Here is a 24,770-nt window from a genome sequence, read left to right on the forward strand (position 1 = left end):
TTATATATTAAATAAATAAAATTCGAGTTTTTCGAGTACCTATTTTCGAGCAATGATTCAACTAGTTCGTAGACATGTTCGAATATTTCAAGCCGAACTCGAATTCGAGCTTTAATTTGAAACGAATTCGAGTCAAAAGTTTAAAAAAAATTCCTAATTTCAAATCGAGCTCGAGCTCGAATAGAAGTAATTTGAGCCTTCAAATTTTTGTTGTATTCGACTCATTCGATTCGTTTACTCTCTTATTTAGAGTGTTAATCTTTATTAGTGAATCTTTATTTTCGCCCTAATAATTTTAAAAAAAAAAACCTAATATATTTGGTACATTTATGATTGATTGATTTATTTATTTCACGTGATCTTTTTTTTTTTTCTTTTTAATTACTATTGATTGGATTCATTCCAATTTATTTATGACAAAAATTTGTGTGCGACGGTCTCACAAGTCGTATATTGTGATATGAATATCTTATTTGGATCATGCATGAAAAATTATTACTTTTTATGCTAAGAGTATTACTTTTTATTGTGAATATCGGTATGGTTGACCCGTCTCACAGATAAATATTCGTGAGATCGTCTAACAAGAGATCTACTCTTTATTTATTTATACATTTTTTACTGTTATCCCAATTTATTTAAAACTCGGAAATATGATATATTTGATTAAAATATAGACTATTCTTTATGCACTTCAAATTTTGATGATCACACCATGCTACTTTATGTATAAAATTTCGAGTGATGTTGTGTACATTTTAAATTTTTTATTTTTTGTGACGTGAAGTAGCATGTGATCAACAATATGGGAATGAAAATATCATCATTCTAACATATAGTTTAATGATAAATTTATTTTGAATAGATCTAATATAAGACGGTCTCACTGATCTGTATTTGTTATACGGGTCAACACGGCCCATATTTATAGTAAAAAATAATATTTTTAACATAAAAAAACAACATTTTTTCAATCATATCTTTTCGGAAAAAAATTGTAAAAACAAAATTGTAATAACAAGTAATAATAAAAGTATTAAAGTTCTCTATCAAACATCAAATTGGTTCTGGGTTCATATTTAAACAAATTCAATGCTTATGCACGAAATTTACGGAAGGAGAAATATATTAAGGATTAAGATGCTAATATTTTGGAGTTCTAAAGTGTAATTTTAATATATAATTCTTCTTCTGAAAATTTGATCAATAATGTTTTACTAGCATGTAACAATAGACCAAACTATTTATGAGTAGGTCTCTTGCGAGACAGTCTCACAGATTTTTATCCATGAGATGAGTAATGAGTTGACCCGATCCATAATTATAATATACTTTTGGCACAAAAATAATACTTTTTATGAGTTGGGTCGGGTCAGAGATCCGTATAGTAAAATTGATCAGCGAGACGAACTCACGAGAGTTTTTATGATAATTTAGTTGATTAAGTGGGATGATTAGCTGCATATGTTGATAATCTATCATTTTAAACTTATTTAATCAAAATACAATTTTGAAGTTAGTTCTAACGTCGTTAAATTATATGTAAGAAAAAATACAAATGTTGATAGACACTTCAACTTATAAAAGCTCAATATTATATCGAAATTAAAATAGCCCGTGGAAAATAATATTAATTATAAATGAATTAGGAATTTAAAACTAAATGAGTATTTATAACATTATTAAATTCGGAATTCCAGATTTCAACTATTTTCGTTTAAAGGTAAATTCTATACTTGATTAAAGAAGTGATCAAACTCTAATGCTTAATGAAAGAGCATCCTAGAATATAAAAAACATTATATTTATAATTTATAAGAGTAGTCTTTTTTGTGCTTGATATAAAAAAAAAACTGTTGGAAATCTTATTCCGGAGTTTGACAAATTAACCAACTGAACCAAGTAACTGAATCAAGCAACTGATTTACGCATTGAAGTTACTAACTGGTTACGTAACTGATCGTTCAGCTATTATTTAAGAGCCTCAACCATCGATCAGTAAAGTGTGTTCCTAACTGAACACGTCATCAATTGATTGCGACAACCGACATATAGTACAGTCTAACTGCAACAGTAGTAGTGGAACGCCGCATTTCAGAAAGTTGCAGTGTACGATCTGTCAGAGAATATCGACGTGGCAAACAATGGCTGTTATTCAAATAAATGTTACCGTTGACAGAAGCCTATAAATAGTCGAAGAGAGCAGCTGAAGAACTACCGATTCTGAACTACTCATTTTACTTGCTGTTACTCTGCGAAAATATTCTCTCAACTTCGTCAAATCAAAGCTCAAGCTTATCAGTTTTATCAGTAGCATTCAGGCTACGTTTTGAGCTAGAAAAAGCACTTTGTAATCTTCGATAAATTGTACAAGTTGTGCTAAGATCAGTTGTGATCTGTAAAAGAGTTGTTAACTAAGAGTTTCAGTTTTGGCAATAGATAAGTCCAAACTGAAGTGGGTCAGTACACGTTATTGTATTTGATCAAAGTCTTTTAGTGAATATCCTATCTTTGTGATAGAAGGGGTGACGTAGGAGTTATTCAAGTCTCCGAACATCCAGAAACATTTCCTGTGTTATTTACTTTCAGTTATCCATTCTATCTTTCAGTCAGTTAGTTTTCCGCAACTGTTTTATTCAGTTTAACTGATTGTTATCGACCGACGAGATACTTGAGTCAGTTTGTAACAAAACTGAACCCAACCTTTCGAAGAAGTTTTAATTAGCAAGTGTTTATTCAAACCCCCCTTTCTAAACACTTTCACCTTGAGTTAACCGATCCTATCAAAAACAATATTTTTTGGGAGTTGAGTCGGTGATGTCAGGTTCGGTCGGATCGAGTCGAGTTGAAATTCATAACATTAATGGATGCTTGAGATGAATCTATAGAGTAGGTCTTTTATGAGACGGTCTCACGAATCTTTATCTGTAAGACGATCAAACCCTAGCGATATTCACAATAAAAGTAATACTCTTGGCATAAAAAATAATATTTTTTCATGAATTACCCAAATAAAAGATCTGTCTCACAATATACGACCCGTGAGACCTTCTCAGACGAATTTTTGTCGAATCTAAAATGGGTCAGACTGATAATTGGGCCTAGCTAATGAGTAATGGATCGTATTTGGATATCCGGCAGACAAAATCGTCCAAATTTGTATATGATGATTTTATTATCCAGCTAATTCTAAATCACTGAAGCACCGACAGCCATTCATCCCTCAATTCTGCCTTCAAAATTATTCCACTCAATCACGGCCTTATTCGCGATTCCCTGACGCTTATTATTTTTCTATAAAAGCAAATAAATCTTGGATCCTTTATCTTCCATTCAAGAAATTTGAAGTTTCTCTTTTTTCCACATTCCGTCATTGCGCTTCTTAGATCTGCCGTACGGGTACGTTTTGCTTTTATATGCTTAGCTAGTGGAAGAAATAGCTTGATCTAGTTCGTTTCGTGGATTGATTTTGTGGGTTCTTGTAGATTTGAAGTTCTTGGCTGAGAATTATGTCAGGGTGCACATATTTGCATTCAAATGGTAGCGTAGAGGGGAAAAATTCTGATGTTTTCTTGAAGGATTTGAGCAATGGTAATGCAAAATTGGTAAATGAGATTGATAAAAATGGAAAGGATTTCAAGATATTCGTAGGATATGATCAAAGGGAGGATCTTGCTTATGAGGTATGCCGCTATTCCTTGTTGAAGAGAGCCTCAATCCCAGTTGAGATTTTTCCCATTAAGCAATCTGAAATACGGCAAAAAGGTGTTTACTGGCGTGAGAGGGGTAAATTAGAGAGCACTGAATTCTCATTTTCCAGATTCTTGACCCCATATCTAGCCAATTATCAAGGATGGGCTATGTTTGTGGATTGTGATTTCTTGTACTTGGCTGATATTAAGGAATTATTTGATATGGTAGATGATAAATACGCTGTGATGTGTGTGAAACACGACTATACGCCTAAAGAGACTACGAAAATGGATGGTGCGATGCAAACCGTGTACCCGAGGAAGAATTGGTCATCCATGGTGTTGTACAATTGCGGTCACCCAAAGAATCGAGTTTTAACCCCAGAAGTGGTGAATAAGGAGAGTGGCGCATTCCTCCATAGGTTTCAATGGTTGGAGGATGATGAGATTGGGGAGATCTCTTTTGTATGGAATTTCTTGGTGGGGCATAATAAGGTCGTAGAGGGCGATCCAACCACGTCCCCAAAGGCAATACATTATACACTCGGGGGGCCATGGTTTGAGCAATGGAAGGATTGTGAGTTCGGGGATCTGTGGTTTAAGGAAATGGAGGAGTATCAGAAGAACGTGTCCTAGTCATATTATGTGCTGGTTCGTGACCTTTGTTTGTTCGTTTTTAAATCTCTTTAGCATGTGTTGTAGTCTTAATATCTGATTTGTATTTGTCCCTTCACAGCTGCGGCATTGGGGATTGTAATATTGTATTTGCTTTTGTTAATATTCGAGGAAATAAAGATCATTCCGTGTTAAGTTGGTTGTAGTACATGGTACTTGTTTAGTTCATATTAGAATTAGTAGTTAATTAGCTTAACTATTTGCACAGAAAATCGTTATGGCGTGTTTGGCACGTAATCATGTCAAATTTGTGATGAATCCGACTCTTTCCATCAAGCGTAGTAGATAGTAATTTGGTTTTAACTCTCTCTGTCAGCCACAAAGCTACAAATTTAATTGAGGAATATGATAAAAATTGCAGGAGAAATCGATGAATAACATATAATTTAATTATGTTATTATGAATTGGGATAATAGTTTTACGACAAAAATTGAAAAAAAGAATAAATATGCTAAATTTTGAAGGAAACAAATGAAATTCTACTGGAAATATGGATATCATCAAGCTAAAATTGAGATAGAGAGTTTTGTGGTAGGTTTTTTTATGAAAATTGTTCAGCGCTTCTGTCCGTGTTTGTTTGGCCGTTTTCTACGATCGTCCATCATGGATCATGGGTCAATCTTTCTCAATCGTTCATGCAGCTTTCTTCTCAAACCAACCGAATTTCTAGTGGGTTTTGATGGTTGAAGATATTTGATGATTTATGGATATTTAAACCAAATTACCGCTATGGATCCGACAAATCAGGTCCTTCTATGCGATCTTTTGTCCCAAGATTTTTGCTTATGTTTGGAGATGGAGAACTTGTTTGTATTTATTATCACGCGCACGCTTTCATTTAAATAAACTATGTATCTAATTAGCTTGATCTCGGCTTCTTTTAAACAGAATCAATCGTCTTGTTTGTTTGATCTGGCTTGTTCAATAAGAAATACCGCTGCTAAATGAGGAGAGTCTTTTGAGTATTTGACTCGAGTATGTATTGATTTGTGAGCTTTGTTTGCAGGAAATTCTAGTGATCTTCCATCCTATGGCACAATTCTTTCCGACAAACAAGCTGATCTTCCTCTGGCTGCCCAAACCATGCTTGCTCCTAGCCTCCTAGGTATGTCTTCTGTCTTATCTGACTATAAAAACTAACTCGTGCTCGATGAATCCCTGAAGATTCTATCTTGGTGGAAGTTTTCAACCCAATCATTGATCCTTCTTATAGTTACATTCCTTTAGTCACTGAGATGAGCGACTTATTGTTTCCTTTATCATCTTTGAGGTCTAGTTCCTTGCATCTGAACCGCAAAGTAGCACCCCCTTTCGAGTATTATAAGATCAAATCTTTGCCAAGAGGTGACACAAATGGGAATGCCTGAGTTGATTGATTGAAAAAGTTTGATGGTGGTATGTGGCGCAAACAAGGCCTCTGTCAATTAATCCAAATGTCCACAGTTGACACTACATTTATCTTGAATCTTCTTGATGGGGTCATTAGGCTATGGGCTCATCTATGTAATTCTTTCATACTCCCTTGCGGCCCTATGTCCATCACTTTCCAGGATATCCTTCAATTCACCGGGCTTCCGCTCCTTGAGAATGACTTTGCCGGCTTAGTTGACACTCAAAATCTACCTCAGCTCGTTGAACCATTTTTAAACCCCTTTTCATATTCTCAAGTCATTAGACCCTGGTATATGCTCAATACTTCCCCCACTAGTGATGAGCGCATTTCATTCATGTGGGTACTGATATGTAAGTACTTGTTTTCTCCCTCTTGCAAGCCTACTATGGAATATTTAGCTCTTGCTAGGTCTTTGAGTGTTGGGCATGTCCACGGTCTTGGTGTAATGTATTTAGGGTCAATTTACCGATGGCTGTTTGTCACTGTAAAACGAAGCCCCTTTGTCCAAACTTAACGATATTATGCGGATTCTTCAAATGTGATTGTTTTCGTATTTCCCAGAGTCTGCCCCAGGCCACATCACTGAGAGAACCTATCATGGAGAGAGATTTTATTTTGCCAAAGTGATCTTACTGTTGCTAAGACCTTATCTTTTTTTCAATCTTTACTTTTCACTCGGCCATCTCATCGTCCCCGTCATTATACTATCAAAGCTAAGAATTATCCCTGGGTTGAACACCTAGTTGTTGCAAGGAAGGCAGACGTTTCATCTATTGTTGATGTTATTTAGACTTCCATCCTCCACCCCAGGTTTTTAGTTCCTGGTGGGACTTCCCTCCTTGACCATATCAATCATTCTTTTGAATTTTTATTACCGATAATAGAAAAATGACAATACGAGAAGCAGGCGGACAGCATTTGGTGGCACCTAATAGGAACCAAACGGACGAATAGGGGACCCAACGATGTATCCTTTCCAGCTAAGGCTGTGTCCGAAGGGTTCCTTCCAGCACCTTGCACACGCCTCATTCTCTAAATGACATGATGGAAATCTCATCCGAGCAAGCAAAATTCTTTAAGAACCATATCATTAATCTTTCTATTTCAGTGGCTAATTTATTAATCTAATTTTTGAAACAAATAGAATCTCTCACTTGATATTTAAAAATAATGACAATTTCCCTTCGAAATAAGATATTGTACATTCTCGATTTCCAATTTGAAAAAAAACAAAAAAAAAACTTGACAGAAAATGCCAAGTTACATCTAAATAAAAGGAGGAGGCATTTTGGGAAGTAAACAAAATGTCCCAACATGACACCATTGTAAATATTCTAGGACTCTCAAGTTTTATTAAATAGTAGTGAATCGTGAGTCGTGACACACACAATGTGTATATTTCGTAAAATCAAGAATGTAATAGTTTTTTTCAAAAACAATTAAAATAAAAATAGTAAAATTTTAAAATTTAAATGATAAGAGAGAAGATAAAATAAGGAAAAATGTTGATATAATACAGTGAAACTATGTATTAATTTGATCAGATGAAAAATGTTTTAGTCAAATTTAAAATTATACCGCGATTTCATATAATTAGTATATGATCCTCTTGTGCAAGCAAAAATAAAGTTGTTGATCATGACTGAAGTAAATTTTATAGCTTATAAATTTGTCATGTTCATCTCAAACTAAACTAATTTAATTCTGAGTTTGGCATATGAGTCATATAAGGTTTTTTTCTAAACATAAAACAAAATAAAGAAGCTAAAAAACTAAAGGTAAAAATTTGTGTGAGACGGTCTCACGGATAGTATTTGTAAGACGGATCTATTATTTGGGTCATCCATGAAAAAGTATTATTTTTTACGCTAAGAATATTACTTTTTATTGTGAATATGGGTAGGGTTGACCCGTCTCATAGATTAAGATCCTGTGAGACTATCTCATATGAGACCCACTCAAAACTAAATTCTTGGGACTTTGGGAGAGAATAGAAGGTCGATATTGGTAGAGAAAGAGAACGGCAATTGTTTCACTTTCTTATTACTTAGAAAAAGGAAAAATGATAAGTATTTAAATTGTCATACATTACTAATTGTACATTCTCTAGAAAAATGAACTTTAACAAATAAAACAATAGAGACCAATATGGTGCTTATAACTCTATGTTTATTTTTTTATATATAAAAAAAAACGTATCACATTAAAATGGTATTACTTAGATCTTTGACTAGTGTTTTTTAAGATCATATTTGATGTGATTTAACACGCAATGCACGTGAACTTTCTTAATGTCACTAATTATATATACATAATTACAGGATACATTTCACCTGAATGCTTCTGAGCTAATTTCCAAGGATGGGATTTCTGCCTTCATCGATTTCAACGACTAGTATATGCTTCAGATCAGCACCTTTAGGCCCTTCCAAGTAAAGGGTAGGAAGATACGCTTTGTATGCAGGTAAGTATCTTGAAACAAAGTCCATAACCTGTGTGACAAGGAGGATTTTTTTTTGTCGTAAAACTGTAATATGCTGGTTTCAAGGGTAGAGACATTTTCCCTACCTCTTCATCAGACATCCCTGGCTTTCCATCATTCCTCATCGCGATCTCTGCCTGTGTGTCATCCCCATCAAACTGGTTATGGATCATGAAATTTTCTTAAAGCTTAAAAACAAGGACATGCAAGAACAACCTGCAATCGCCACTGATAAACATAAACTGGGTCGTTAATCTTGATTATTATCCAGGACTTGATGAACTTGTCCCATGCATCATAGTAAGCTTCTAAGTTTTTGTTAACAATCTCCAGCTGCAAGTTTTAAATTCAATAGTGATGCCAAGTAACGAGTTCTACTGAGAAGGTAACAAGTTTTAAAAGTTGGGTCTCATAGTCATACCTGAGGGTCAACTGATTTCACGACCTCGACTGGATCAGGCTTAAAACCGAGCATCCAACCCTCGAACAACACAACCTATTGACCAAGTAAAGTATTACGATAATAAGAATGAACTTGAATCAGAAGGCAATAGTTTAATCCATAACCAAACAAGCGTACAACAATTCAAGAAATTTTATATTTGAAGCCACTGAATGTGTTTTCATTGTAAACCTCCAATGACATTTTAACTAGTCTTAAAATAAAGGACAGAAAAAAACATCTTATCCAAAAATAACAAAGGGCACCAAGAACTTTTCCAAATTTAACAATGATGTCAATAGCTTGGATATTAGTATGCCGGATGGCCACCTACCGTTAGAGGGCCCTCCACCTCTGGCCATGTAGCAGGATCAGCTCTGTCACCTCTACCATTAAATGCATGCTGTACATAAATACAAAATTAGCTAATTCACATTCCAGACACCAAGATCAAGAACTATGGTCACAAATGTCAACCTTGTTATATCGAGGAATCTTAATCTTTTCACCTGAAAATCAAGAACAAAGTTTTTACACCATGCTTGAAAAAATGATTAAAACATGGAAGATAGAAAAATAAGTGGTTACAACTAGCCTTTTCTGGTCAAACTTCCTAGGGCAGTCAGGGTCTCAACAGACAATTGAAGATCATGGCTTCCAGCATTCCCACGGAACTAAGCCAATATGAAGATTTCTTCGTTATTGAGGAACAATAGTAACTCCAAAATCACCAAATTTAGTTAAAACTACCTCAAGAAGTCCATTGCCAGGATTACTTTCCCTTAACTTGGCCTAGAAAGATATCGGAAACCATTAAAAATTTATCGGTTTGCACAAGGGTTGGCAATTAATTAATTTTACCTGTTCATTTGCCGTCAGGTAAAAATCATCAATGGATATAGTTGCAGACTTCCTGAGATTTAATTTGCCAGCTTTTTAGCATCTTTTTTTAGATGTCAACATGATTTTTCGAAAACATTGCCATTTTTCTATATTCTACCTCCCATTAAGCTGGAAAAGAAAATCCAGGGCAAAGACAAGGGTGGTTTTTCCGCAACCTTGTGGGGCACTGAAACCAATCTGCAACAAAAATAAAGAAACATAAACGGTGTTTATATGCCCACAGAAAATAAACGCAATTTTCTCATTGAAAATACAAATGAGCAAATTTGGTGTTTCTAGCTCCCACACCTTGCCTCAAAGAAAACAAAATAAGGTTCTGACCCTTAAATATCATCAAGAAGAACATTAAATGTACCACTAAAGGTGGGATTTGATCTTCTTCTTTGAACAATGAACTGTGATGGGAAATTTCTTGTGTGCACCACAAGAAGACAGGTATGTAGTAATGGTATATTCGAATTTTCTGAGGCTCTGTTAAATACATTTCATTTAATTCAAACAATCTACAGAGCTGGGATCCATATAGTATCCAATTGTCTATGGATTCGGCAATCTTCTCCGAGGTCATGCCAATTTTTTCTAAAAGGGGACCTGTACATATAAATTCAAAAAGCTCCCTGACTGAAGAGACTTTTGCTGGCGTTGAAGGAAACACGGCGTGCAATGGGCCTGACTTTCTTCCACTGCCTTCATAAGCATGAAGAAAATAATGAAACAATGGCACAGATTCCATGGGCAAAATACATATATAAAAAAAAAAGAGTAGAAGAAAGAAAGAGATAGTGAGAAAGAAATGATACAATGAATGAATAAATTTTTGAAAGAATACAACAGCATCATCTATTATGATTACAACCTTATATATCTCTGTTAGTAAAGCCTGGTTTAACCGAATTTTAGGAAGACCAGGAAGTTAAGTTAAGGTCATCTTCAGTAACCAACACAAGATAATTCACCTCACTAATGCATTCACACTCCTTTCTGACAAGGGATCCCTGATTGTGAAAGCATGTGACCGCATTGATCTGTCACTACTTCAACCAAGATTATTGCTAAGTTCCAGCAATTACCAGATACCTTTAACAGAATTTTCCCATCAACCCAATAACTAGAGTTGTGAAACAACGTATCCTTGGATTGATGTTGTAACCTTTTCTGCTTCAACAGATACCGTAGCCACAGAAATTACTAGACAGATACCAGTTTAATGACTTTTCAGCTTTGTTCTTTGGGCGATGCGAAATAAAGAATCAAAGAGCACATTTAGAACCGAGCTCTTTATGTTTAGTAACGCTTTTAAATCCATTTAGTAAAGAAAAAAAGGGCCAAAACACAAACACTTCATCAAAAACCAATACAAGTTATTCTTCCCGGATTACCGTATGAATTGGAAAGGCCAAAAACCTTAGCGGACGGCAGGGAATTCAACTTGCGTCGATCCTCAGCCTCAGATACAGCAACAACCGACGGAAATGGGCCGCAATTGGGAAGTTTTCTGCAGTTATAATTCCAACAGGCGCCATCACTGATACAACCACTTGGGACCGGACAAGTTCTGGTTCGCGGGGATAGTACGTTAAAAGCCGCCATTGTAGTAACCACCAGAAAACCGAAGCCTTTATAAGGATCTTCAGCGTGTCATCCGATAAACATGGATGTTGAATTACTAAAAAGGGCTTCCCCTTTTAGGATTTTGGGCCGTTTCAAATGGGTGGTTGTCGGGAGAGACGCGTAAAATGAGCCACTTGCGCTGTTTGGTCGAAACTGGTCAAATTTATTTATTTATTTATTATTATTATTATTATTATTTTTTTAACAAAACTAGGGTATTTTAAATTATTTTTCACAAAATAATATTATACATTTTTTAATTTAAAAAGAAAAAATTGATTGAGACTATCCGCCAGTGTTCTAAAAAACTCGTTTAAGCTTGAAATTGGACAAAAACGCTCCGTTTCGGAGAAAAGCGGGAAAAAACGGTTAAAATATAGTTTGACCGGATTAAACGTAATTAAGATATTTAATTAAGTATGATTAAGCAAAATTAATCGTATCTATTTATTTTTATTTTATTTTGAAGGTATAGTTTTTTATTTTAAAATAATACACTAGATTTATAATTTAGATATTTATCTTTTAATTTTAATTATGATTAAGCATGTTTGATAATGATTTGACAAATATTTAATATTTTTTAATGTGGTATAGTTCCAAAAACAAAAAAAGATTGTTATTTTGAGATTTTTATGCTATTATAAATATGAGAATTAATGCATCAGACTAAAATTTATCATATTTATGTATTATTTTATCTATTTATTGGTTTGAGATAATTACAACTACACTAAAGATAAAAAAAACACATTTTTACGCTTAAATCTGTGTTAATCTCGCTTAAGCTTGAAAAAGTTGGAGCTCGACATCTGCGTATCGGAGCGCTTCATGCTTTTTAAAACCTTGCTATCAACTTATATTTTTATTCTTTTTTAATGTTTATATTATATAGAAAAATATCATCTTTTCTTTGTGCAATGTTTGGATACCTTATCAAAAAACAAAAGAATCTCCTTTTCGTTGGTATCATTTCTTTTAAAAAAAAACGATGAATTAGAAAAACAGTTGTAATTTGACAGTGACTATTTCAAACGTACGTTTTAACTACAACGATGGCTTGAAAAACAGAAATGGACATGGGAAGGAGCTAGGAATTTTCCCCCAAAATTTTCTGATTCTCAAGTTTGCAAAATATGGGTGGAAATGGACTCTGTACTTTATTCATCGAAGGTCTGAGATCTTCTTTTTTATTTTTATAAATTCATTGTAGTTTACATCATACATTTTTTTTTGATATAATTTTTGACAAAAATCTGTGTGAGACGGTCTCACAGGTCGTATTTTGTGAGACATATATCTTATTTGCGCTATCTACGAAAAATATTACTTTTTATGCTAAGAGTATTACTTTTTATGGTGAATATCGATATGATTCTCACACACACACACATATATGGTGAATATCGGTATGATTCTCACACACACACACACACACATATATATATATATATATATATATATATATATATATATGTGTGTGTGTGTGTGTGTGTGTGTGTGTGTGTGACCACTTACTAGGAAACCAATTATTATATTTAAATTTATGTGTTGCATGTGTTTTTATGCTTTTGAACGTTTAGATAATGTGTTGTATGTGTTGCACGAGAAAAAAAATCTTATATAAGGAGTATTTATAAGTTTTTTGAATATGAGATATGATACGAATGACAAAAGAAATCGATATTAGTCAAATATGAAAATCGGTTGTAAACATAAAGTATGAGCCTGAAGATAAGTTATGACCGGATATTGTTTTCGGATTTTTTTTTAAAAATATACAAGGTTTAATTGATTATGTACACGATATGAAGTCATATGAACGGTTACCACAATTACATTATATGTCGTCTACGAATATGATGCATGTTTGAAGATTGAATATACGATGATGTCCTACGCATTTCAATTTACGACAAAAATTTGTGTGAGACGGTTTCACATGGTGTATTTTGTAAGACAGATCTCTTATTTGGGTCATCTATAAAAAAATAGGCAAAAACTTGTGTGAGACGGTCTCACGGGTCGTATTTGTGAGACGGATCTCTTAGTTGGATCATCTATGAAAAAGTATTACTTTTTATGCTAAGAGTATTACTTTTTATTGTGAATATGGGTAGAGTTGACTCGTCTCACATGAGACTAACTCTATTTTTTATTATGAATATCAGTAGGGTTGACTTGTTTCACAGATAAAGATTTGTGAGACCGTCCCACAAAATACATATTCCCAATTTATTTAATTTTTTAAGGGAAGAGCAAGATTTACCTCAAAAAAATATTTTTTTTTCAGGTTAGTGATTGGTTTTCGTTTTGTCAGTTATTTTAATTATTTATATAATCTGAGAATTTAAATAATATTTTCTTAACTATTTCATTTATTCAATTTTGTGCAATGAGATTAAATTAAGAAAATGTTATCATTGTGATATCAAAATCTCAAATATAATTTAATTATTGCATTTTTTTAACCACTTCGTTAATTTGATAGTTCTTAACATTATTATTTATGCTTAATTTAAAATTAATATATTAAACTTCCACTTTAAATTTTTTGGATAAAACTTTAGAACCCGCGAATTTCAATCTCGGTACTTTCCTAATTACCGATATTTTATGTTGGATGATTATCAAGATTTGCACCGGATAATTATCAAGAATTGTTGGAAATTATGTTCAAGAAATTCGAAACTTTCAACTATATCGATGTATAAATTTCGAAAATAGTGCGTATATAAAGTGTATGGATAAATTATTATTAGACAAAAAGATAAGAATGAGGTGACATAGAATTTCTCGATAAAGATAAAGGAGCACAAGATTGGGAGAAATTTTAGTATATATCAAGATTCAAGATTGACTCATCAAAGCACATGAAAATTACAATTCTTAAGTGGTCCAGGGGTCATGAAAATTATAGGTTTGGTTTATATTATGCTACGAGATTTGTTATGAATACGTCTCTTGTGAGACGGCCTCACGAATCTTTATCTGTGAGACGACTCAACCCTTACCGATATTCACGAAAAAAGTAATACTCTTAGCATAAAAAATAATATTTTTTCATGGATGACCCAAATAAGATATTTGTCTTACAAAATACGATCCGTGAGACCGTCTCACACAAATCTTTGTCATTTGTTATTTGGTGATGATCGAACAATGTCGATGTCTATACGCCTGGTTCCAGGGCATGATAAAAGCATTTGTGATTTTTCATCATATCGCCATTTAAGTTGGTTATTATTTTAGAATTTTAGTTTTGATATAGTTTTATCGGCCATATTTAATTATTATTATCCATCATGATATGTTAGATTTATTATGCATTTTGACGCATTATTTTTTAGTAGCAATTTTTTTTAAACAAAAATTTATAATTAGCATCTTTTAATGTAAAATCTTGATTACACCCCTGTAAATAGTTTAGAGAAGCAAGAAGGTTGCATGGCACGACAAACGACCATCCTCCGACAATCTTTCGCCGATCTTTGATTTTTTTTTTTTGGAAGATTACACGATGTTCTTCCTTTGGTTATGTGCACAAATATTTTAGAATGTTCTGATTTTATTATCTCACGAGTCATCAAATAGAATTTTGATATCCTGAAAATTAAAAGACTCAGGTCATTCTTGGAATCGGACGGAACGAAAAAACTTAAACGAGTCAAATTCCAATTTACTGGAGAGATTAGAGCATGAGTAAAATTTAGACAATGTACTCTAGCTTGAACAAAATACTCTCGCCCGACCCAATCTACTCGGGCATTATCAAATTTCTTAACCATACTATTTCATGAACAATTGATAATTGGGTGCGAATGTACAAGACATGAGAAATATTATGTCAGTGTTTTTGACAAATTCAATGGTACAACGATGTTTTAAGTGTTATATAGTATGTTTATGAATCTGTGTTGACCTTGAGATTCAATGAAAACTTGAAAAATGTTGCCGAATGATTTTCCTGAGGTTTCGAATAGAGCTAGAGCGATGAGAGTTCATTTTAGCATGAGACATGAATTTCGAGTTCACCAAATAATAAAAACATTTGAAATTCATTTTACTATGTGTAAATAATATGTAAATAAATAAAATATAAATTTAAGATTTTACTTATTATTTTATTATTAACAATAAAATAATAATCAAAATTTATATATTTCAAATTCATCATGCATACGTAAATCTAAAAGTTTATTTACGATTTAATTTACAGTTTCAACTGCTTTTATTTAGTTTAAGTTTCATTCAAGTGATCGGGTCAAACATACGCATCAACCGGAATACCACCCGACCCGTTTTTAAAAGTTCACTCTACAATTGGCCAATTCACAACAATCCATCGCCCGACGTCGTGTCTTCCCCAAGCTCCAGCACCCGAAAATGCAAGCAAAAGAAATCCGTGAATTCTCCTGCTGTTGAAATTGGATTTCATTTCCCACCTTTTTAATTCCTGGGAATTTGCCTGCTAATATGAAACTCTGAATTCCTGCACAAAATTTGTGCAATATACAGAAGGTTTGAAAATGGCAGGCTCGTCTTTGGTGGGGTTGCAAGATCATGTCAAGTTGGCAAGAGATTATGCAGTGGAAGGACATTATGATACTTCCATCATCTTCTTCGATGGTGCTATTGCTCAGATCAACAAGTAAAATCTTTCCTTTGTTTTTTGGACTGAGTTATTATTATTTTTTATGTACAGATGTGATGATAAGCTTTTTGGATCGTCATGTTTTACTCTATTTAATTAAATAATGAAAATGAGTGAGGTTGAATAATGCATTTTGACTAGAGAATGCTAGTAGTTCATAGGTTAAGATGATTATTGGAGGGCTGGAATTATTGTATTTCTGCAGAAGTTATTTTGTGAGCTGACGCAATCGATAAGGGAGGCAAACAATTTATTTATTTATTTTTATTAATATTTAAGTTGATTTTATTGAAATAGTTCATCTGATTGAGATCTCGTGTAAAATTCCGTTGTTTGTTCCTCCTCCTCCATCCTCTTCAATCTTCTCAGGCATTTAAATACAGTTGACGATTCTTTGCTTCGTACCAAATGGATGAATGTAAAGAAAGCAATTTTAGAAGAAACAGAGGTCGTGAAGCAATTAGATGCTGAGAAAAGGTCTTTCAAGGAGGTTCCCGTGGGTAGGCGACCTAATTCGCCACCCATTTCAACCAAGTCATCGTTCGTATATCAACCATTGGATGAGTACCCATCGTCATCTGGCAACCCAATGGATGACCCTGATGTGTGGAGGCCTCCTAGTCGGGACCCTACGGGCAGAAGATCTGCAAGAGGTGGTCAAGTAGGCATCAGAAAGTCTCCACAAGATGGTGCTTGGGCTCGTGGAGCTTCCACAAGAACAGGAACAAATGGCCGAGGAGGAAAGACAGGAGTTTCTAGTAAGGTCAATACGGGAGTTAGATCATCGACAACTGGAAAGAAAGCTTCTGCGAAATCCACCACCTCTGGGAAGCCAGATTCTGCAGTAAGTTATTGTTCTAGTTATTGCAGTTTGTTTAATTTAGCTTTTCTTCTTGCTCGTAAAGTTGTGTTTTTTGTTGTACAGGCTACTTAACAATGCTCTAGTTTAGAAGAAAATAAAATTGAAATTGATTATTTACTTCCTTTGTGATCTCTGCAAGGACAAGGGACTTGAGAGATTAAATTCCTATTGATTTAAGTATGACTGGTGATTAATGGGACACCAGAATGTAGAAAGGGAAACACTCCAACTAGCACTCATATCTTCTGAGTAAGAATTGATTTTGTTGCTCATTAAGTATTAATGTTGGTTTTTTGGAAAAATGTAGACCTACGACATGAAGCGTTTGGTAGATACGTAACGTGAGGATTGTTTCATAATACAGCATTATCCTGTATTGGGTTACGAAATTGTGAGCCTGGTGCTAAATATTAATAAAAAAGTAGAATTAGAGAGGATAAGTGGGATGAATGACCAAATACCCTCAAACCAATTTTTCAATGCTTTCCCAATTATCCACATCTATGGTGGCTGCGGTAATGGTTGTGGCAGGGGGGGATCTGCAGCAGCGGAGAAGATGAAAGGTGTAACATGTGTGATGTGAAAGGCACAAAAATATCGGTTTTGGAAGCAGGTCTAGTGATGGGGATTATTTTAATGTCCCAGTTCTCTATTCAAACTAAAATCTAACTAGATTTTAGACATCACTGCAATTTCAGGGGTTTTCATTCTGTTATAACTTTATCCCATGCTTTCCGGTATCTTCGCACTTGACCAATTTTATTGACTAGAAATCTTAATCCCTTATTTAGTACTTCATACTTAAATTTTGCAACATAGATCTCAACATTTTCGGATTTCCCATCTCTCAGTTTCACATTTTTGGGGCTGGCAAAAGACATAAAACCTATGTGCAGTGAGTGTCTCACTGTTCAAAGTATGGTTTTCAGTGAAAGTTTCGGAAAAGAGGAAAAACTGAAGATAAGAGTTTATAAAAAATGCATAACAAAAATCGGAGAGGAGAAGAAGGTGGAAACAGATTAAAAGGAATGGAGAAAAAGCGATCACAGAAAATGAATGGTGTTTACGCATGTGTTAGAATGGAAGGAGAGAGAAACAAAGATATTGTGGGTAAATGGATACTTAAAAAAAAGTAATTAGTTTTACAAGGGCAATGTTGTCAACTTACATGAAAGTGTAAATTTAGTTTCATATCCAATCGACTAATTATTATGCTGTTTTTATCATACAAAGTTATATGATCTATAACTACATTTGTAATCACCCTATCATCCCCTTAGCCAGGTCAGTTTCCAATTGCATTTAATTGTGACATGGCAGTATTGTTTGGGGGGTTCTATACTTGGATGGCTTGATGAGATACTCAAGCCAATCTAGTATGCAAGTCAGTTTGAACAGTCTTTTGATGCTTCTATATTCGAATATTCAAATGTCAGAAAACAGATTTCATATTCAAAACTAATGTTATTGGCACTATATGTTTTTGAAATGTTATATTTATTGAGAGGTTGTCATAACGTCTGTTATTTTAATGTTCCCACTTCTCGGTTGATGCTTCTTTTGTTCTATTTTTTCTTTCGCCATTCTTTCCTTAGATACCTTAAATTTATTACTACTTGGAGAAAGTTCACGGGTCATGTTCAGTTTTCCTCGGCTCAAAGCGTAACTCGAAAGTTTTTCAGAAATGTCCTCACGTTCAGCATGCTGTAATTGAGGGGATTGAAAACCATTATCGGGATCTTAATTATTGATCTTATTTGCTTTCAATATTTTTATACTTTTAGCTGAAAGATTTTGTTTCCAATCTCACTTGTGATTGTTAGAATGGTGACTCTGAGGATGGAAAACCCAAAAAGGTGCAATATGAAGGGCCTGACTCTGACTTGGCCGCTATGCTTGAAAGGGATGTCTTGGATTCTAGTCCAGGTGTTAGGTGGGACGATGTTGCTGGGCTGAGTGAAGCAAAAAGGCTTTTAGAGGAAGCTGTGGTTCTTCCACTCTGGATGCCTGAATATTTCCAGGTATTAGAAATTGTATAGAAATTGATTCTTTTCTACCATTTTTATTTCTTATAACCTCATAAATAGGCAGTTCTAAAACTGAAGGTTTCGGTTTTGAAATCGGGGGTGTCGGTTCTAGTGGAAGGTAGAACCTGAATCAAACTGCTTGAGTTTGGTTTTGCTTTCTATTCCTGATGGTTTTGATTCCAATTTGGTTACAGTCAGATAAATCTAAATCTTTGAATTTAATGGTTGAGAAAAAATAACTTAATGGTTTGCGAAGTCATCAAACTAGTTAATTTAATTTTAACAGTTTTATGGAAAAAATGTTATGAATATTTTATTATTTGTTTAAAAAATACAAATAGGGGTTGTCTGTATGCTCTGTGACCTTCAAATTTAAGATGAATTTATAATTCAGCTTAGGGTTCCACACAATTCTTGTTTCAGATTTGGTTCTGATTTCATATTTCTAGGAAACGGAAACAAACCTTGAGTATCGGTTATGTTTCCGGTTTTGGAATGGTTCGATTTTGGTTTGGGAAGATGGTTCAAGGGATCTGTGGTCACTGGTCGGGTCTACTCGGAAAATCCATTCTTAAACTTCTATTTTTCGTTATTGTACATGTTTAGTTCTGTCCTACTGAAATCTGTGACATTCACAATACACTTGGTGGTAGATGGATGGATTCTGAAAGTGCTTGGTATACGCCTTTTATTCTTTGCTTTATTAAAGTTCCATATCAAGGTATAAAGCTTTGACTTTTGTTTTTGTGTGAACTGTGATTGAACTTGTCAATATAGTGGACCGGTGTTGACCAGATGCTGTTCTGTGTACTCTTTAAAATCAGGGTTGTTTATCAAATGTGAGAATATTTCATGCATGGGCTTATTTAGTTCAACCTTAAAATATCTTTGCTTGCAGGGAATTAGGAGGCCGTGGAAAGGTGTACTCATGTTTGGCCCTCCTGGTACTGGGAAGACACTGCTTGCCAAAGCAGTTGCAACTGAGTGTGGCACTACATTTTTCAACGTTTCCTCTGCTACCCTGGCTTCGAAATGGCGTGGAGAAAGTGAGAGAATGGTCCGTTGCTTGTTTGATCTTGCACGGGCTTATGCTCCAAGTACAATTTTCATAGATGAGATTGATTCTCTTTGCAATGCTCGAGGGTAAGATTTTGAACTCTGTTACTTATACTGTGACATCTACTATTAAAATACTGCTAGAAATTTTTTAAATTTTTTTGTAAGCTATTTTCGAAATTTCTCAAACACACACATGCAATAAAAGCAGTCAATCTTACATTTTAAAATGTCATTCAACTACTGCACAAAAACAGCCCCAGTTAAATAAAAATTTAAATATCATCCTAATCCTAGACTACTGCTTTAAAAGAACTCAAATGCAATATTCAAAAGCCTGCCAAATCATCGACATATCAAAAGGTTTAAAATGTATAAAAACCTTGTTTCACTCCTGACTCATAAACATATAGTGCGGAAAAACGTGACGTCCTGGGTTATTGCGCACTCCCGGCTCTGCCTACTCAGTCTTCGGCGCCTACAGTCTCTACCTCATCGTGCTCACCTGCATTAACCATATAGGGAGTCTAAAGACTCAACACACCTGAACCGTTATAATAAGTACATATACATAACATGCAACAATGAAAAATACTGTAATTAAAATAAACTTCATGATCTTAGAAACGTGAATTTAAATATAGGATGACAAAGCATAAACGTATCCATATTATATCTCATCATATCAACATATACATGATTGTTTTTCCTTTATTGAATTTAGATAATTAATTATGACTTTCGTATCAGCTCTTAGTCGATGGATCCATCTACGTATTGCCGCAGTACCCGCGGCGGAGACATCAGCAACTGTTTTACCCATCCACTGAACTTTGGCTTTCATGTTCGTGTTCGTGTTCGTAATAGTCACAACCAACTCACCTCCTTCAAAACCATGTCATCGTATTCATCACTTATAAAATTCATGCATATTCGTACATTTTCTTAAAGCCAATCATGCAACGTATTTTCATAAAAAATCATATTCATATTAAACACATACATTTTAAACATGTAATTTTGGTTATCAGGGCACTGCCAGGAATGCTAACTCGACCCGCTCGAACTTAACAAACTCCTTAAACATACTCCTAATTGTTTCCTTAAACGTAACCCGAATCCTCGCATTAACCTCTATATTTTGTTTCAGGGTTTAGATCGGAGTCCCGTTTAACCGAATTAACCCGAGACTTGATCCGTGACTCAACTTAAACCATTTATAACTACAAACATGTAGGTATAACTTACTGGAAACCCTAAAACGAGCAATATCCACAAAAATCTCGACAATACACGTACAGTACCAGCGCCTAAGCGTTTGCAATGTACCGCTGCGGCGCTGGGTAAGGGCCCAGGGGCCATGTGCGCACAGGGGAAGCGCCACGGCGCCAACCCTAGGGGAAAAATCCCAAATTCGACTTTCAAAGCCAAACCCTACCCTATTCCCAACTAGACTCGAACCAGACTCGAACCAACCTCTCCTAAACCACCTTTGGACCCTCCTGGACGGACTTAACCGTGGACCCTAGCCCCATGGACGCAAGCGTGCGAGAACCACACAAAGCAAGCCAAAAACCTACCCAACTCGACCCTAGCTCCTCGATCTGCCCCTAGGCTGTGACCAGCAGTGTTCGAGCTATCCTGGACAACGACTCAGAGCCCCTATGGTCTGCACCATGGCCTGGTTCGACCCTTACACAACCACCTGTAAAACGACCCCAAAGCCGATCTACACACCTAGCCACCTTCGGTCTTGACGTGTATAGCCTCTAGGAGTCGAAATCTAGCATCCCCTTACACACAAGCAAGGGAAAACGTGAGTATCATGTCAAAGTACATGCATATTTCGTGTCAAAGTCGTGTAAATCCAATGCAACATGATATATCTGATATTGTTCATGTATAAACGCCCAAATAAACATATAATGATGTGAGTGATGCAAGAAACGAGGTATAGGGCGTGTCTTTGCGTATATACGCTCGAAAACCTCGATATAATTGCGTAGAACGGACACCGGAGGGACGAGGGAGGAGTTTCTACGAATTTTTCTTGCAAAAGTCGACATAAGGGCTGATGGAGGAGCACTAGCAGCTGTTGGAATAATAGAGGGGCGGCCGAAAATGGGAGGGAGAGAATAGGGTTTGGGAGGGTAGGGTTTACTTATTTTAAAACTGTATATTGGGCCCTAAATTAAAATAATAATGATGTGTAGGATTTTAGGCCCAATATATTTAAAGTAGGCCTAATAAGCCCAAAAACACTCTCGTAAAATATTTCGTTTAGGTACGTTTTTGAAAATATGGCTCGAACCATCAAAAAGTCCTCCGTTTTCTAAAAATTGCCTACCGGTTTAAAAATACGACTCGATGAGTAAAAATAGCCTACAAAAGCTCATTTTCGAAAATCTCACATATATACACCATATATTAAATAATTAAAAATAAATATTTAATAAAAACATTTTTCTTTAACTGTCCCCCATCTTCATTCCTCGTTCAAGCGTGAAATACTTCTAAAGCCCTAATAAATGAAATCTTAACGAATCATGAAATAAAACACATATTCATGTCGTGATCATGCATTTAATGCATTAAAAGTAATCAAACACATATTTTAGCAAAACCCTAAATTTGCATGCAGTTAGGTTACATCGTTCGAATTTTTAGACCTTACATATACCATGAGTGTGGCCTTTACTATGAGATTCTTCTAGGTAAACTGACCCTCTCAGTATGGTTATTGAGCATCGTGTGAGTTGTCTGTTAGAATGTATGCTACATTTGAACAAAGTGGATCATCTCTTCCCTGTAACCCACCAGTTGTGCATTTCAGTTCATATTGTCTGTGTAGCTTGTGATTCTATAAAATAACTTTCCATTTCCTAACGCGGCAGCCTTGATAATGAAACTGGAAACTGGTGAAGTGCCATTTTAATTGTGATTTCCATGAAATAGATGAATGACTCTGCTTTCAAACTTTGAACTCTATATTTTTTTTGGCATGCTTCTGTAGAAATCTCAGCTGTCATACTTGACATCTAGTTTGAACTCTTCATGATATGTGGGCAATTTCAATCTTTCAGGGCTTCGGGAGAACATGAATCATCCAGAAGGGTGAAATCTGAACTTCTAGTTCAGGTAGACGGTGTCAATGCTTCTTCCACCAATGAAGACGGTACTCGCAAAATTGTGATGGTTTTAGCAGCTACAAATTTCCCTTGGGATATAGATGAGGCCTTGAGGTTGCATTTTACTTTATTCTCTCCTTTTTGTTCGGCAGGATTTATCATTGTTGTCCAAAATTGATGGAAGTGTGGTTTAAAAACATTCTAAATAGGAGTGGTCACTTTGTCTGATTCATCAATATATATATGCAGGAGGCGGCTGGAAAAAAGAATATACATCCCGCTCCCGAATTTTGAGTCTCGCAAGGAGCTGATACGCATCAATTTGAAAACTGTTGAGGTAATATGTCAAAGATGTTTGTTGTCTCCCGTTAATTTTTACCCTGAGATAGCAAACCGCATTCGATTCGTTGGACACTATCTCGAACTGTATTCCCATCTACAAATGCTATATATTTTTAATACGACCCGAAACATTATCATTATTGAGCTTATTTGTTAATCTTACTTTGTTACACCTTTAAGACACACCATCGCGTACAAAAGCGTTAAAATGCTATACATTACTTCAGAAATTTGTCCTGAATTTTCTAATACAAGTACATAGATTCTTCATTTGACCTGTTAGCTATATTCTACTCGTGGACTTCTATGAGTTGGGTTTTCACTACCAGGTAGCTGCTGATGTGGATATTGATGAAGTGGCTCGTAAGACTGAAGGATACAGTGGAGACGATCTAACTAATGTTTGTCGGGACGCTTCATTGAATGGCATGAGACGCAAAATAGCTGGAAAGACACGAGATGAGATCAAGAACATGTCCAAAGACGAGATATCAAATGATCCTGTTGCCATGTGTGACTTCATGGAAGCCATAGCCAAAGTCCAACCGAGTGTTTCTGCTGCTGATATTGAAAAGCACGAAAAGTGGTTTTCTGAATTCGGATCGGCATAGCTCATTCAACTAGTACTCATGGGCGTACCAGCAGGGTTCCATCTTACTAGGCTGTTGTCTTAATGTTTTGTGGGGGTTCCTTTTGGTTTGTTTCCTCCAACGTTTTCTTGTTTGGCAGTAAAACATTGGACATAACATATAATATATCAATCTTTTGTTGTTTGGTTGTGTTGTGAGAGAGATGAGGCTTCCGACTCATTATATAAATTTATACCAACATACTATGTATTATTTTTTCAAATGCAATACAATTATTCTAAAGCCAACTGACAATCGTTTAAAAAATAAATTACAGATACCTCAAAACTCAGGGAAACAAACATATCATATTCAAATGCTAATCCTCATAATTAATTGATTTTACATATAAATAAAATTACTTGTTCAAATTGTAGACTCATAAAATAGATGATCTTGCGATCAATGAAGATTGGTCGAAATACCCATAATTTGGACTAGTAGTACAATAATGTCTAACAATGCAAAATGGATAAGTTCAAAAACATCACCAAATTCCCATCTAACAAGTTCAGAATATTTAGTAGCTTGTAAATAAATAAATAAATAAATGTGATTAGCAGAAACATGAAATTGTTAGAACTTTAATTTGGCAGTCTTGTATTATAGCCTATGTATGACACATCAAATTACACAAAACAACAGAAGATCACATATAACTTTGTAACACAAAAATTAATTCTTAAATAAGATTGATGCATTACACGCTTATCGCCTTCGGAAATTGAGTGCCCTGATGAAGAATCCGAACCCAAGGCCGAAAAGAACTGCCAATCCAACAACCATGGCTGCAGCAATGATAAAATAGTCGTGTCTGACCTAAGTAACTAGCAGCAAAATCTCTAACCGATTGTTTCGCGTTGAGCTGATCTG

General features: G+C 34.9%; 3 protein-coding genes across 4 annotated transcripts; 2 read left to right on the forward strand and 1 right to left on the reverse strand.

Annotated features, from left to right (window-relative positions):
• Window positions 1-3,181: 3,181 nt before the first annotated feature.
• On the forward strand, window positions 3,182-7,744 carry LOC140832917 (protein CDI-like). Of its 2 annotated transcripts, none has more exons than XM_073197225.1 (2): window positions 3,182-4,343; window positions 5,375-7,744. In XM_073197225.1, exon 1 carries the CDS (start codon window positions 3,510-3,512, stop codon window positions 4,326-4,328), a length of 819 nt encoding a protein of 272 aa, XP_073053326.1. In that variant the 5' UTR covers window positions 3,182-3,509; the 3' UTR covers window positions 4,329-4,343; window positions 5,375-7,744. The 2 variants fall into 2 exon arrangements, with proteins under 2 accessions (XP_073053326.1, XP_073053320.1); XM_073197219.1 differs by lacking the exon at window positions 5,375-7,744 and having other exon boundaries at window positions 3,183-3,399; window positions 3,486-4,512.
• Window positions 7,745-7,892: 148 nt separating this feature from the next.
• LOC140832911 (D-glycerate 3-kinase, chloroplastic) lies at window positions 7,893-11,230 on the reverse strand. The gene is made up of 12 exons (XM_073197208.1): window positions 10,968-11,230; window positions 9,944-10,275; window positions 9,686-9,765; window positions 9,547-9,598; window positions 9,436-9,477; window positions 9,281-9,359; window positions 9,163-9,194; window positions 9,020-9,088; window positions 8,665-8,739; window positions 8,460-8,576; window positions 8,330-8,380; window positions 7,893-8,253 (listed from the first exon to the last, which is right to left on the reverse strand). Exons 1-12 carry the CDS (start codon window positions 11,176-11,178, stop codon window positions 8,110-8,112), a joined length of 1,284 nt encoding a protein of 427 aa, XP_073053309.1. The 5' UTR covers window positions 11,179-11,230; the 3' UTR covers window positions 7,893-8,109.
• A 4,297-nt stretch (window positions 11,231-15,527) lies between these two features.
• Window positions 15,528-24,045, forward strand: LOC140832928 (katanin p60 ATPase-containing subunit A1). The gene is made up of 7 exons (XM_073197238.1): window positions 15,528-15,850; window positions 16,223-16,697; window positions 18,539-18,736; window positions 19,641-19,885; window positions 22,882-23,040; window positions 23,176-23,263; window positions 23,598-24,045. Exons 1-7 carry the CDS (start codon window positions 15,729-15,731, stop codon window positions 23,877-23,879), a joined length of 1,569 nt encoding a protein of 522 aa, XP_073053339.1. The 5' UTR covers window positions 15,528-15,728; the 3' UTR covers window positions 23,880-24,045.
• The last annotated feature ends 725 nt before the right edge of the window (window positions 24,046-24,770 follow it).

The sequence above is a fragment of the Primulina eburnea genome, chromosome 1, assembly GCF_022965805.1.
Source record: "Primulina eburnea isolate SZY01 chromosome 1, ASM2296580v1, whole genome shotgun sequence".
Taxonomy (NCBI): Eukaryota; Viridiplantae; Streptophyta; class Magnoliopsida; order Lamiales; family Gesneriaceae; genus Primulina; species Primulina eburnea.